The following is a 14,428-nucleotide window of genomic DNA, read 5'->3' as shown; positions in this document are numbered from 1 at the left end:
CGACTGCCTCCTGTCTCCTAGTCCCGGCATATCATCGCCCTCTTCGAAGTCACCACGCCTCGCCGAGTCACCGTAGGACGATTGAGAACACTTAGGAGCAGCGGACCCCTCGAGCTCGCCGGCCGCCGCTCGACCTTCCCGGCAGTCCTGGCCGCTTCCTTGATGCGACAAGTCCAGGACCGACCAGGAATCAAGGTCATATACTCGGTGCAGCAGCCTTGTTCGGATCCAATTGAGTCCTAGGACACGACGCGATATCCCCATCTGCCACTATGTCTGCCGTACGTCCAACCCCTTAATGCTACGCTCGCCCCTGCTCCCGCTCGCCCTTGTTTGTCTCCCACCCCAGACAACACCATTGACATTCGACAGTCGGAGCCAGAGATGGTCAATTCACCACCAACCGCGACCGAAAGGCGCCTCGAACAGCTCCGAGACGGCGTCTCCCAACCCGTCGTTGCCGCATTCTGCGCCGGCGGCATCGCGGGTGCCGTGTCCCGAACTGTCGTCTCGCCTCTGGAGCGCCTCAAAATTCTCATGCAGATACAGAGCGTCGGACGAGATGCCTACAAACTTTCCGTCGGACAGGCCCTCGCTAAGATGTGGAGAGAGGAGGGCTGGAGGGGCTTTATGCGCGGCAATGGCACCAACTGCATCCGCATTGTCCCATACTCGGCCGTTCAGTTCAGCAGCTACAACTTCTATAAACGGGCATGTACACATGCCCCTCCCGCACACCGTCTCTACTAATATTTTGGCAGACCTTCTTTGAAATATCCCCGGGTGCTGATTTATCACCTTTCAAGCGCCTTATATGCGGCGGCATCGCGGGAATTACCTCTGTCTTCCTCACATATCCCCTAGACATTGTACGGACTCGACTCTCCATCCAGTCAGCGAGTTTTGCCGAGCTAGGGGACAGACCTGACAAACTACCTGGCATGTGGACCACCCTGGTACGCATGTATAAGACTGAAGGTGGTGTGACTGCACTATACAGAGGCATCATCCCAACCGTAGCTGGTGTCGCGCCCTATGTAAGTCACGTACACCCTTACGCCTGTCACTTTCGCCATTGACACAAGAACTCAGGTTGGCCTCAATTTCATGGTGTATGAGTCGGTTCGAAAGTACTTGACTCCAGAGGGAGAGCAGAATCCCAATGCCACCCGAAAACTGCTCGCTGGTGCCATTTCCGGTGCGGTGGCGCAAACTTGCACATACCCTTTGTGAGTAATAGCATGACTACTGCGAAGCCTTTCTAACGGCAATCATAGTGATGTGCTTCGTCGACGATTTCAGATCAACACCATGTCAGGCATGGGCTATCAGTACAAATCTGTACCAGATGCCATCCGTGTGATTGTGCTTAATGAGGGAATAAAGGGTCTCTACAAAGGCATCGTTCCTAACCTTCTCAAAGTCGCCCCCAGCATGGCGTCAAGTTGGCTGAGTTTCGAAATGACTCGCGACTTCCTGGTCAACTTGAGACCGGACGCCGAACCTCACTCCCTGTGACATGTATGAGTTTGTGACAATAGCATATTGGACGGTGCGCTAGGCTGGGCATGGGAAGAATTGGCTACTCGACAAAAGGAAATCTGGGACAAGAGCGACGGTGTGAAGTTACAACAATGAAGGTCTACAACGACGGGGGACTACAACAGTGGGATGTTAGATCGGCGCAGGAAGCGCAGACGTGGTTAACAAGGTTACGCACTATTCAAGAGAAGACATGGCAACTCTATTCCGGCGCGATATGATGGATATATAGGTATCTTTTAACAATAGATGAGCATCGTTGCCAGCGCTATATCATCATTTTGGTCGTTCCTAGTATTTTGTTAGAGGACAATACCACCAACAGAATCGCGGACATCACAGAAGTATCAAGATTCAAGAATCACAATGTCGAAGGCGCCGATGGGCATGCCTTCGAAGAATATGTTGAATACATTCCTCAAGATTTCTTCTTCGTGGGAACCCCACCCTTGTTGACAAGTCCACTCTTCCTCGATGTACAGACTGGTGGGTTGAACCGCGACGGGATGGTCGATTTCGGTGTACCCGGTGTGGCTCGGTGGCCTGGGCACCTTCCTGACCCACCTAGGTAAGGTACCTATTTAGCCGGTAGTCAGGTGATCAGCGTCCTTCCATTCCAAGTCGAAATGTGACTAGTCCCAATATAGTTGGGTTGATGCTATGCCCTAATTGCCGCAGCTGACCGCTCTAGGAACTGCCCGGTCCTGTGGTAGGCAGGTCCCACTCACCTCACGCCCTTGATTTTTTTCGAAAAGGTGAAGGAAGGCCAGCCGCAACACCACCCCATCATCGCCAAATTTCACAGCGACAACCGCCGCCATGGGTACGTGAAGTTTTTCAGCTCAGACTCTGTATGCGAGTAGAGAGAAGCCCCAGGCTTCTCTCTGCGATTAAGGCACCATCTTGTTCCCGCAAGACAGCGTTGCCGCTCTTGAGCATGCTTGAATCAAATGGCTGACGAAGGCTTCACCCTACAGGTATCGATCTCGACCGCCACCACGTCAAGGGCACGCACCGCACTGCCCCCAAGAGCGACAATGTCTACCTTAAGCTCTTGGTGAAGCTCTACCGCTTCCTGGCCCGTACGTTCCGTCCCAGGCGTACCCATCGAGCCGCCGACAGCCAATTAACATTGTTGTGCAAATTCTAGGCCGAACCGACTCTTCCTTCAACAAGGTCGTTCTCCGACGTCTTTTCACGTCCAAGATCAACCGACCTCCCGTTTCGTTGTCCCGCATTGTGGCCAACCTTAACAAGGAGGACGAGAAGCGAACCGTCGTCGTTGTCGCCACCGTCACCGACGACAACCGCCTCCTGCAGTTCCCCAAGACCACCGTCGCTGCCCTGCGATTCACCGCCACTGCCCGTGCTCGCATCATCGCCGCCGGTGGTGAGGCCATCACCCTGGACCAGCTTGCTCTCCGTGCCCCCACTGGCAGCAACACCCTGATCCTCCGTGGTCCCAAGAACGCCCGTGAGGCTGTCAAGCACTTCGGTTTCGGTCCCCACTCGAACAAGGTACGTGGCCTTTGCCATTTTGCGATTTTAACGCCGTCTGACTTGCCTCGCAGAAACCCTATGTCGAGTCCAAGGGCCGCAAGTTCGAGCGTGCCCGTGGCCGAAGACGCTCGCGTGGTTTCAAGGTCTAAGGGAGGTTGTGACGAAAATGATTGGCCTCGGGAGGAGTTCCGGCCAGTATATCAGGCAATTGATACCGGCATTCGGTTTGCAAATGGGTCTTGCATGGAATTGGCGTGGCTAGGTATCACAAAATTCTACAAAGAAATTCTCGCGCACTGCTGCCGTCATGATTGGAACGATGTTCGTGACATACACCCTCGACATTGCAATTTCTCAACGAATGTGCGAATTATTTTTCGATTAGCATTATGGGTCTAATTGTACAGTGGCGTGGCCTTTCCTCCGCAGTGCAACAAAGAATGCCTCTTTGCTCTCCTATATAGTGTTGAAAGTCAGTCACAGTTGCTCCTGGCCAGTAATCGATCGTGGGACTCTTACCTTCCTCGAAGACTCAGGTTTCTCTCTATACACCTTGGCGAACATGGATTTCAACTTCTTCTCCAGAAGTTTGTCCTCGGATCCCTGATAGAATTTGCAAACAAAGTGCCCGCCAGCTTTCAGAGTGTCGCTCGCAAATTGCAGGGCCGCAGCGCAAAGATCCTATCCAACAAATGGCCCGATGTCACCCCAGAACGCTCGTTTTATGGGGCAAAGAGAGGCTTGGGTTTGTGGTTGTACTCACCATGCTACCAGCGTGGTCCCGGAAGGTATTGCCACTCGTGTTCATGAGCCTATGATAGGGATTACTCAAGGTGTTCACATTGAAACCAGATGTTTGCTCCCAGGGTGCTGACATGTCACTCAAGACGACCTGGGCAGCGAATTAGAAATTGTATTTAGGCAGGCGACAACAGAGGGGGAGGGAGTCGACAAACATCTACAAGACGCTTGGAAGAGGCATCTGAGGTCGGCGCTGATGAATCCGGAGATGAGACGGCATGACGCTCCATATCAATGTAGCTGGGCCGATCAACGTCTTCTCCGTCGACATCGTCCGACGAATTTTCAGAGTCTTGGTCGTCTGGTGGAAACGGCTGGCGTTGATATGAATCGACGATGAAGGCCTTGACCATGGCCTGCACGTTGGGAGAGAGGAAGTCTCCCTGGAAGGTGGTGACGCCGCGTGGAGGCTGGGCCGGGATGAGATCGATACCGATGACACGGCCATGAGGGCGCGTTCTCTCCATTGCAACCTAGAACAGATGAATGAATGAATGCGCCACAAAGGGGGGGAGCGAGTGACATCTCGCATGTGCACGAGAGTCAAGGCCACCGTACCTGAGACCAACTCCCTGGAGCGTAGCCCTGTGCCTAGATGAGCTCGGCGATTCCATATACTTGCTGTTCGAGCGAGACTCACCAAATCAACTACTGTCTGCCCGTTCCCCTTAAAGATTCTGTACTTGGCATCCATCTCCCAGCTCGTCAGCGCGCGCAACAACTGGCGTCAACGCTACCGCCAACATCACAACATACCTCCAGCAGCTTAAACGCGGCCCGGCTTTTCAGCCCCTGCACCTTTGCATCCCTGGCAAACGAATCGCGCCCCTGTCGTTGCTTCCAGCGCGACGTTGACGCGGCTGAGCGCGCATGCCATGCTGCTAGCAACTCGGGTGAGTACGTTGACGCACCGGGAAGACTGGACGAGCGCAAGAGGCGTGTGAGGCGCGCGGCTGGTCGGGGAATCATGACGCAAAATCAATATCCGGCAAAGAGAAGAGTCCCGGGCCCAATATGATTGCGTTTCGGCGGTAGATACAGAAAGGAAAGATGAAAAAAAAGACACCTCGCCCTCGGCGTTGAGTAAATACGCGCGGATTGACGTTCGTGAGGTGGAAGCTAGGACTTTTTTCTTTTTTTCCGATACAAGCTGGGGACTATGCAATACCATACGAAGTACCACTGTAAAACGTACCCACTGGATGCAATCTGCCAGGACTCAACAAGCAGGCGCAATATAAACGCCATTACATACTCGTCTGCCTACATTCTGAGATTGGTGGATGGGCCTTGCTGTAGTTGGTGGCGTGTGTAGCAGGGCGACAATGGAAAACATCGGGCAGCCATCCGCTCTGACATCACGTCCACTGGAAGATACAGACGTCTGTCAACTGAATCGGTTGCACTGTGGAAACATTCTGCCATATTACGACTCGTATTAGACTCTTTGTTTGATTCTCTCAATTCAATTCAATTCAATTCAAATGCAAACCTGCAAGAGAAATAACTCCAAAACCTCAATCCCAAACGCCGACCATGCAACCGTAACCCATGACCATATAACCGTATCGCCAACCATCGTCTCAATCCCTCCTGTTACTCATGCCAGGAAGCTTGCATTGACTCCTCGCCTATCCCTCTTCAGTGGTGAGAATGTTCGTCCACCAAAGGCATTCGGTACGCCGCCCAAAGTCGCCTTAAGCCTTCGGTTGGCGAGCAGCTGTGGCTTTGCAGGCAGGGGTGCTATCTCGCCCTCATCGTCGTCAAATAGTGTCTTGCTGCTGTTGCCCAAGATCTTGCGCTTCTTCTTCTTTCCATCTGCTTCCAGGACACTCGTATTGCCAGGTCGTGACTCGACACCTTTAGTCTTGAGCCCCAGTCCCTTTTTGGTCCTTTTCACTGCTCCATTCTCCTGCTCCAGACCTTCCGACTCCTCCAAGACCTTCTCGGCTTTGCTGCTAGCCTGTAGCGTCCGCATCTTCTGCACCGACGAGCTCGGCATATTCTTTTTCAACGTCGGCGCATCATCCAGCGCCTTCCGCGGCCTACCTCGCGGCTTGGGTGCCTTGGAATCTGTGGCCTGCTTGCTGTCCACCGATACATCCTGGGTTGGCTCATCTGACACATGTGAGTCAGACCTGGGATGCGGTTCTTCCTTTTCTTCCCTCTCCTCCTCCTCCTCCTCTTCTTCTTCCTCCTCCTCGATCACTGCTTCCGGGACACCCGCGGGCTTATTCGTCGGAGACGGCAGGTCCATGGACTCATCAGGAAGGTTCTTGGTCCTGCTCAGGAACGGCGTGATGGAAAATGTTGACTTCTCTCCGACCAAAGCGAGCTCGGCTGCACGCTTCTTCAACGGACGCTTGAGCGTAGCCTCGTCCGGGCCGGGCGTCCCGATGCTAATATCTTCCATACTCAGCTCATTGACTCGGCGCTTGCGGGCAGGCTGTGTCTTCATGGTGACTGTCTTCTTGGGCTGGTCATTGGCCTTTCGAGATGCCTTCCGCATGGCTTCGAGTTCCGCGCGACTCCTTTCAAGCTCGTCTCGAGCATCCTTCAGCTCGGACTGCACACTCTTCAACTTTGATTTGACCGTTGACACTCGTTCCTCCAGCCGTTCGCTTTGGCCCTGAGCCTCTCGAAGTTCTCGCTCATGCTCTTTCTTGGTCTTTTCCCATTCCTTCCTCTCAGATGCGTGCTTCTTCTCAATTGCCGCTAAGCGTGTCTTCCAATCCTCGCTAGCATCAGTATCGCTCTTCTGTTGGAGGCGTTGTTTGGATCGCTTTTCGTTTTGCAGTTCAACTTCGAGGGAGTTCAGTTGTCTCTGAAGGTCTTGCTTCTCGGCAACTACTGCCTGGTGACTTGCGAGTTGTGATTTCAGATGTTCGATCTCGGGTCGAATTCGGTTCAGTTCTCGGTCGAGGGCAAACTTTTCCTGGAGGGTTTTGCTGGAGTCTTGCATGGACCCATTTAGCGAGCCAAGTTCGGTCTGATTACCAGTTAGTCTATCAATTGTGGCCAGACATCTCTTGGTTTACCTTGAGGGCTGTCAATTCGTTGGTTTGTTTCTTGAGCCTGGCATCCTGGAGCTTGGCGTTCTCCCTTGCTTCTTCCAGCTCAGCCTGCACATCATCTCCTTGTCTGACCAGGAGTTTGAGACGAGAGTCTCTTTGAGACACTTTGTCCTTCAACAGGGCATTCTCATCCCGCAAAGACAGGAGGCGTAGCTTGAGGCGACGGGCCTCCTCGTCTCGGTTGACCAGATCAATCTGGTGAATGTTGTCTTGGTGGGCCATTGAGAGGTCGCTAATCCGAGCCATACGCTATGCGAGTCAAATTAGCATGGCCGTGGTAACCATCTTGCCGTTGGAAATCAGATGCCCCTACCTCGACCGATTTCGCACCCATGTCGTCAGATGCTACCCAGATTTGAGAAGAGTAAATAGAGTAGTCCAAGATCCAGCTCCCAGAGGAACAATATAAGATGATGTGGGCTCGACGAATAATCGAGAGTGCCAGGGCGGGGTCCGTTGATGCTGCCGCATAAGAGGATGAGGTGGGACGAATGTCAAAGGACCAAGAGTAGCCGTGTTTTGGCTCGAAGTAAACATGGTGCTGGATTTGGGTTAGCGCCGCTCATAGCTACCCTTTGTTATCACGTGACAGATCCCATCCTCGATGACGCCTCCTCCGGACCTAGCGGTAAGCTTAGGTAAGTCAAGGTGGCCGTTTCCAGATTCAGAGGCCACCTCAGCTTTACGCGAAGCTCCATTACTAGCTCCCGGCAACCTCAACGCAGTAACTTGGAGGCCAATTGGCCAACTTCCCTTACTCTTTTACCAACCCACAACCAGCTCGTGCTCTCTTACGATGCGTATCTTCTCGTCACTCTTTTCTTTGGTCCTGCTCACCGCAGGCGCTGTAGCCTCCAAGAAGTCGGCCACCGAACGATTCGATGAATTCCACGCCAAGGCGCAGAGCACCTCGCCCGTGAAGCTCAACGATGCGTCGTACAAGTCCTTGACCGGCGCGCCGCGCGATTACAGCGTCGCTGTGCTTTTGACTGCCTTAGACAATAGGTTCGGATGCCAGCTATGCCGTGAGTTCCAACCGGAATGGGATCTCATCAGCAAGAGCTGGTCCAAGGGCGACAAGTCCGGAGATTCGCGAATGATATTTGGGACTTTGGATTTCACTGATGGCAGAGATGTATTCTTGTCGGTAAGTTTCATGAAGCTAGGATGGACCGGCTTTGGTGCATAAACAAGTAGTCCTGACATTGCACAGCTCGGCCTCCAAACTGCCCCAGTCCTCCTATTCTTCCAGCCGACGGCCGGGCCCCACGCCGTCGCTGTGCAAGAACCCCTTCGATTTGACTTTACCAGCGGGTGAGTGCCAAAGCAACCCCATCTCGCACAACCAGGGACTCTAACCATGATTAGCCCTCCTACCGCCGAACAGATCCATGCCTGGGTCTCCCGTCACCTCCCCGACCGACCCCATCCACCCGTCAGGCGCCCGATCAACTGGATGCGATGGATCACCACCACCACCATTGTCCTCGGCCTCGGCACTGCCCTGGTGACCGCGTCACCCTATGTTCTGCCCATTATTCAGAACCGCAACATCTGGGCTTCCATCAGCCTGATCTCGATCCTTCTCTTCACCAGTGGACACATGTTTAACCACATTCGCAAGGTGCCCTATGTCGCTGGCGACGGACGTGGTGGGGTGAGCTACGTTGCCTCTGGCTTCCAGAGCCAGTTCGGCTTGGAGACGCAGATCGTAGCTGCTCTTTGTACGGCATTCTCCGGTTCCTTTCTCACCCTCTTTGGCTAACATTTTTCCAGATGGTATCCTATCCTTCTGTGCCATCTCACTAGCAGTCAAGGTACCTCGTATCGCCGATTCGAAGACGCAGCAAGTCGCCGTGATTGCTTGGGGCGGTGTCCTCTTTCTCGTTTACAGCTTCCTTCTCAGCGTCTTCCGAATTAAGAATGGTGGGTACCCATTCTCTCTGCCACCTTTCATGTAAAGGCATGAGAAAGACGCCAAGTTTTTGTGGGCAGTAGCGAGGAAGACTGGCATTTAGCCACCGGGATGAACGCGGTTTTAGCAAAGTGGCACCAGGTGGTCGGTGGAAGGGGGGCCAGTTGTCAGTCGACAACTAGGACGCACATGTACAATATTCACTGGGATGACTCTTTTAAAAGTTTGACCGCAACACTGGGACGGACAGACTTTGGCTCAGTAAGCAAAGCAGCTTCGCTCTCACGTCAGCTTAAAAAAGCCTGCATTTCTAGACGTGCACATACAACGATAGAATTTGATCTTGGAGAAAGATAAGTTGTTCATCAAAAGTAAAGCTGTCCTGCTTGAGATTCAACCATGGATCGCAAATAGTCCATTTCCACCTCACAAAAAGGGGAATGTCTCCAGGATGCCCTCCTCTTGTGTCTTTGCTTAATATAATCTCAGCGACACGTCCGACTTGTCCAAAAACAAGCCCAATGACTGAGGCCTTCCAGAAACACTATATACCTTGAGATGGAATATTCGTAAGCGCCACGGTAGCTGCCGGGGCATGATACCTCGGCCAGTTCCGTCTGAGAGAGAGATGACTGCCCTTGATGAGAGTGGGTGTAGATCACAAAAACTACGTTCACATGCAGTCATGCCTGGATACGGACGCAAGGACGGGACAGGTACAACAGATCACGGAAGCGCCGCCGGGATTTTAAAGCTCGAGTTCTTTATTGGAGAACAAAAGGATGATGCCCGGTGCCTTCAGGGGCTGCCTTAGCCAGCAAATGCGTCATGCCCTCGTCAGATCTCAGTCGCCCCCCCTTCCTTTGCATCAATAAAGACCAAACGAGGAAGCCAGCCATTTGACGCCCCACCAATGATCTACCTTCATCCGCTCGCCTTCATCCCCGTCACCACTACCTTTTTTTTTAGGTGGAGAGCATTTACGCCCTGGACATAACACCCCAGGCACGGATGACGTTGTCAGTGTAACCAGCGAACAGAGTCTGGCCATCAGCGGACCAGGCCAAGCTGACACACTCGGGCTCCCGGCTCTTCTTGCCGACAGAGGTGAACTCAGGCTTGAGCTCGTCAACCTTGCTCTTCTTCTCGAGGTCGAAGATGATGATGCTGCTGGCAGTAGCAGCGCAAAGCCAGTATCGGTTGGGGGAGAAGACGAGAGCGTGGATCTCATCGTTGGCGTTGAGGGAGTAGAGGTGCTTGGACTCGTTGAGATCCCAGAGCATGGTGGTACCGTCCTTGCCACCGGAGGCGCAGAGAGAACCGTCAGGGGAGATGGTGACAGTGTTGATGTATCCGGTGTGACCGATGTGGTCAGTCTGGAGCTTGCAAGTCGAGAGCTCCCAAACCTATAGATTTCCAGTTAGATCGTTTGCCACGATACAGTATGTTTTGGGGAAATGAATGTGTGATTGGGGTCTGAGTCAGGGCAATGGTGAATGGTGGTCTCATGGCCTGTCAAAACAGGCTCTGAAGTAGCAAATACTTGGGTTGCAAACATCATACAGGGCTGGGGAGCGAATATTTGGTTTTGGATTGCTCCGTGTTTTACATACCTTGACGAGCTTGTCCCAGCCGCTGGAGACAATGACGGGGTTCTGGGGGTTGGGACTGAATCGGACGCAAGAGACCCACTCGGTGTGGCCCTTCTCGCTGATGGTGTACTTGCAGTCACCGAGGGTGTTCCACAGCTTGATTGTTCGGTCGCGAGAGCCAGAGACGATCTGTCGGTTGTCGGCAGAGAAGGAGACGGAGAGGACGTCGTTGGTGTGGCCGACAAATCGTCGAGTGGTGGTGCCAGTGGCGAGCTCCCAGAGGCGCAGGGTCTTGTCCCAAGAAGCGGACAGAGCGTAGGCACCATCAGAGGAGATGACCTGTATCCAGCAAAAACATATCAGCGCTTGTTCTCTTCCAAATTCGTCCTGTTCCACGCCCAGGGCGCTGGGGAAAACGTACACAGTCGGAGACGATGTGGGAGTGACCCTTGAGCGATCGCTTGGGGTAGCCGTACTGGGTCTCATCGCGGGTGAGGTTCCAGATGATCAGAGTCTTGTCTCGGCTGGCAGAGAGGAGCATGTTGGGGCTACAGTGAGTCAGTCAGTGAGTTCACGATGTATTTCGAACCGAGGCATGGCGGTGCTCGACGTACTTCTCCATCGAGGTGGCCAGGCTGGTGACCCAGCCATTCTGCAAACATTCGTCAGCATCCAGTCCACAAGATCAGGATTCCATTTCGGTGCGCGTGAGGGGGGCATCGACGTGCCCATGAGCACGCCCATGCCCCCGCCGACGGCGACGAGACGGAAGGAAGGGGTCAACGTACGTGGCCCTCGAGAGTGCCCTTGAGGATCAATTGTTCGGCCATTGCAACGGTGACGAGGTGATGCAGAGGTTCAAGGTGCGTGAGGAAAGGAAAATATTAGAGTCAAGGGCTGTCCTGCAAAACCTAGGCCCGGTCGGATCTTGGAAGCTTCGCCGATAGAAATTGGGATTTTTTGTGTGGGTTAAAAATTAGGGCCTCGCATCTAGGCTCCGCTTTCGTGAGAGGCGAGGTACGTACCAGCCAGTTATTCCGGGTTCCTCAGCCTCGTGCGAACCAGCCACACAGAAAATAGTGAGTGGGTACGTTTGTTACTCCGCCTCAGCCTCCCGAGTTGCGAGAGAGAAGCCAAGTGGTTAGGTACTAGGAAGATGCATCTGCCTTTGGATAGGTAGAAAGGTAAGTTCTAAACTTCACGCAGGTTGGTGAATTTGAGGAGCCTGCCCGCAGCCAGTCAGAGCTTATTCAAGGAAGATGCCACAACGTCACGCGCCTTGCCTCTCCTGCCTGTGATCTAAACGCCAAATAGTTCTGCATTTAAGTAATGCTCATGTCCTGACCTTGTCTACTGAGGTAACATGCTGAAAAACAAACGCCCATACTCCATGCGCCGGGTAAGTCCCAATTGCCTATTTCCATGGGTATCATGAATGGTGTTCTCTGCCCCCTCCGGTGCTGTGCCATTACCAAACATCGCAACTTAAGCTCGAATAACCCAATGCCCAGATTCTCCTTGGTAATGAGATTGATTAGCTTCCAACGACAAGGCAGTTCTTTAGTTTCGCCAAATCCAAAACTTGTCGTTGGTCAGTCCCGCTGGTCCCGATATCCCTGCCACGATACGGAGTCTCTCATAAGGACTTCTTGCCCGCCAGAACAGCGGATCTCTTGCCCAGGCGCGGGACTTCTTTGCGCAGGAAGAGAATGTCGCCATTGACAATCATGCTGTGGTCTGCAATCTCCACTAGGTCGGTGTGCTCGCCTCGGCCCTCGACGCCCATGAAGCGCTTCATGGTTGACTCCCATAGACGGAAGCGTTCCTTGCCATGGATGTCGCGCTCAACCAATAATTTAGCCTCCTTCTGTTTGCGCATTTTAGAGGCTCGAACTAGCCGTCGGAGAGCATCTTCACCCTGCTGTGCGGTCCTTGCAGCCTCCTCGCGGATCTTCTTGGAATCTCGGGTATTGGTGTCCTCCTGTGGTGTGAACTTGTATGTGTGCTTGCTAGGGAAGTCGGGGAACGATGTCGGGATGAATTCCTTTTCGTCCTTGTCGGCCTGTCCACTGAGTTCCTCGCCCAGGAGGGGCAGCGTGGTATACGCGTCCTCGTCCTCCAGATAAGCATCGGCATACTTGGGAGTAAGGTCCGCCTTCGGAATGGGGTGCTTTAGATGGGGCTTCAGAGAAGATGGACGGATGTTATGTCGCCGTAGCATGTGTTCAAAATCGGAAGGAATGGGGTGTTCGCGGCGAGCAGCGAGAGCGAGAGTTTTGGCTTCCGATATCATACCTTCGAGGTCTAGAATGATGAAATTGTCAAAGACTAGCCAGTCAATAGAATGCCAAACATGAACTCACATGTTTCCACCATCCCGGTAAAGCTCTCCAGCGCTTCGGGACTCGCGGACTCGAACCCGTCGTGCTTCAGGACCATGGCGATTGAACGCTGGATGCCGGACCTAGCTTGGAATTGTTGCGTCGGAGCGAGCGACTCGATTGCCCTTGAATCATCGTCTAATAAATCTTCCATCTCCGAAACGTCAAAGTCCACCCGCGAGCGCTTCGGATTCGGCTGCACATCCTCAGCTGGAGAGAGGCTTCGTTTGGGCGTCATGGTAATGATGTGTTGGCGGGGGTTGTGTGGATCCGAGTGTGGTCGTTCTGGGACAACGGAGCTGCATCCGGGGTTTTGTCCACTGTGGCGCCTGTTGAGTTGCGATTTCAAGATGGCATCGCGATGTGAGATGTGGTTGCTTGACGCTGCTTGATGGCGAAGGACGAGTGCGCGCGTCAAGTTGCATGACGTGGGAAAACCTCGGCTAGTGGGCTTGGGCGGACCAGCGCCTTTCGGCTCCACTGACGCACTTGTTGTTCAATAAGTTTAATCCATAAAGCGATGCGATGGCACGCAATATGACATCTCCATATTGTAGTGTTTATCACCTCGGATATTACGGGTCGATATTGTCGCTTGGTTGATTAGTTATTGGCTGCCTGGAGTACACTATGAGTGTGTCAAAGTATTCGTCGGTTGGGGTATGGTCCTCGCCAGGAAAATGTCCTACATGAAAAAACATCATAAACACGTCATTTTTAAACACGTACATTAATGATGTACTCTATTTATACTTCGGCTGATGCCCGGGGTAGTAGATGTTCATGGATTGGCGCTCCTTTCACTTGTAGTTCAGCGATCATTTGGAAAGCGTCCGCAAGTCTTCACTTGTGGAGATACCAAAAAACGTCCAAAGATTAGACTTGCGATTCAGAAACATGTAACAATCAGCACCAGATATGTTCTTGAAGAAGTATGGAATTGCTAAGACATAATCACCCCGCATGTATGAACAGTCACGAGCCCATAATAGCTTTGTGCCAAAGGGAAGGGACTTATCGCGTATGTGCACCAGAGGTTCAGGGTAGGGCGGAGTGATCTGCAACAGATCAGCAAAGTTTAGTGAGAGAAAGATTGATCGGACCAGTCTAGATCAAATGATCGACAATGCTGCAGGGAGGAAATTGCTACGTACCACCAACTGCATGCGCTTTCGTTTGCGATAGGCTATGGGGAAAGGAGGAGGGAGGGGAGACCCCTAGGCCAAATCCGAATCCAAAAGAATTTACCCCCTGGCGTTACGGGAAGGTCCTGCCGACCAGATCTAACTAGCTCGAGCTATCGTCAGCAACATCCCGGCAGGCAAATAAATAAATACTGAACATAATACTACCTACTACGTGCATGTACCGTCGTTATAGCCAGGCTGAAGCAGAGGTTGAATGTCCCCTCCTGAACATGAAGCAGGCTAAAAAGCGGTGACTCCCATGCTGCCTTGACTATTAGCCAGGAACCGGACCGCCGAGGCGAGACAGCCAAGGTGTTGTTGGTTGGGCCTTGCACCTTGTGGCGAATGAGAAACATCGGCCCTGGTCGCAATTCCAGCCCCAATGCCCAACTACCGAAATGAATATCGTCGATTAGGGCAAGTTAGTGTGCATATG

General features: G+C 52.9%; 6 protein-coding genes across 6 annotated transcripts; 3 read left to right on the top strand and 3 right to left on the bottom strand.

Annotated features, from left to right (window-relative positions):
* Positions 1-33: 33 nt before the first annotated feature.
* Positions 34-1,704, top strand: BGZ61DRAFT_241587 (mitochondrial carrier domain-containing protein). The gene is made up of 5 exons (XM_046238353.1): positions 34-281; positions 373-711; positions 762-1,037; positions 1,093-1,229; positions 1,278-1,704. The coding sequence occupies exons 1-5, from the start codon at positions 273-275 to the stop codon at positions 1,516-1,518; spliced, it is 1,002 nt and encodes a 333-aa protein (XP_046105036.1). The 5' UTR covers positions 34-272; the 3' UTR covers positions 1,519-1,704.
* A 555-nt stretch (positions 1,705-2,259) lies between these two features.
* On the top strand, positions 2,260-3,467 carry BGZ61DRAFT_241515 (ribosomal protein L18e/L15P). Its single transcript, XM_046238352.1, has 4 exons — positions 2,260-2,365; positions 2,520-2,624; positions 2,693-3,060; positions 3,114-3,467. Exons 1-4 carry the CDS (start codon positions 2,362-2,364, stop codon positions 3,189-3,191), a joined length of 555 nt encoding a protein of 184 aa, XP_046105035.1. The 5' UTR covers positions 2,260-2,361; the 3' UTR covers positions 3,192-3,467.
* Positions 3,301-4,812, bottom strand: BGZ61DRAFT_351916 (FtsJ-like methyltransferase-domain-containing protein; the record flags this gene model as incomplete). Its single annotated transcript, XM_046240377.1, has 7 exons — positions 3,301-3,379; positions 3,575-3,723; positions 3,806-3,934; positions 4,059-4,316; positions 4,402-4,428; positions 4,484-4,537; positions 4,600-4,812. 7 exons carry the CDS (start codon positions 4,810-4,812, stop codon positions 3,301-3,303), a joined length of 909 nt encoding a protein of 302 aa, XP_046105034.1.
* Positions 4,813-4,984: 172 nt separating this feature from the next.
* On the bottom strand, positions 4,985-7,417 carry BGZ61DRAFT_420209 (uncharacterized protein). The gene is made up of 3 exons (XM_046243474.1): positions 7,231-7,417; positions 6,882-7,166; positions 4,985-6,778 (listed from the first exon to the last, which is right to left on the bottom strand). Exons 1-3 carry the CDS (start codon positions 7,249-7,251, stop codon positions 5,444-5,446), a joined length of 1,641 nt encoding a protein of 546 aa, XP_046105033.1. The 5' UTR covers positions 7,252-7,417; the 3' UTR covers positions 4,985-5,443.
* Positions 7,418-7,604: 187 nt separating this feature from the next.
* BGZ61DRAFT_451759 (OST3/OST6 family protein) lies at positions 7,605-9,181 on the top strand. The gene is made up of 4 exons (XM_046245861.1): positions 7,605-8,064; positions 8,131-8,231; positions 8,286-8,641; positions 8,694-9,181. Exons 1-4 carry the CDS (start codon positions 7,714-7,716, stop codon positions 8,876-8,878), a joined length of 993 nt encoding a protein of 330 aa, XP_046105032.1. The 5' UTR covers positions 7,605-7,713; the 3' UTR covers positions 8,879-9,181.
* Positions 9,182-9,812: 631 nt separating this feature from the next.
* On the bottom strand, positions 9,813-13,043 carry BGZ61DRAFT_493912 (WD40-repeat-containing domain protein; the record flags this gene model as incomplete). The annotated part of the gene is made up of 5 exons (XM_046250708.1): positions 9,813-10,238; positions 10,446-10,763; positions 10,846-10,972; positions 12,071-12,728; positions 12,788-13,043. 5 exons carry the CDS (start codon positions 13,041-13,043, stop codon positions 9,813-9,815), a joined length of 1,785 nt encoding a protein of 594 aa, XP_046105031.1.
* Between the last annotated feature and the right edge of the window lie 1,385 nt (positions 13,044-14,428).

This window comes from Ilyonectria robusta (assembly GCF_021365365.1).
Source record: "Ilyonectria robusta strain PMI_751 chromosome Unknown BGZ61scaffold_9, whole genome shotgun sequence".
Taxonomy (NCBI): domain Eukaryota; kingdom Fungi; phylum Ascomycota; class Sordariomycetes; order Hypocreales; family Nectriaceae; genus Ilyonectria; species Ilyonectria robusta.
Note: the sequence above shows the minus strand (reverse complement) of the source record. Positions and strands in the feature narration are given on the sequence as shown.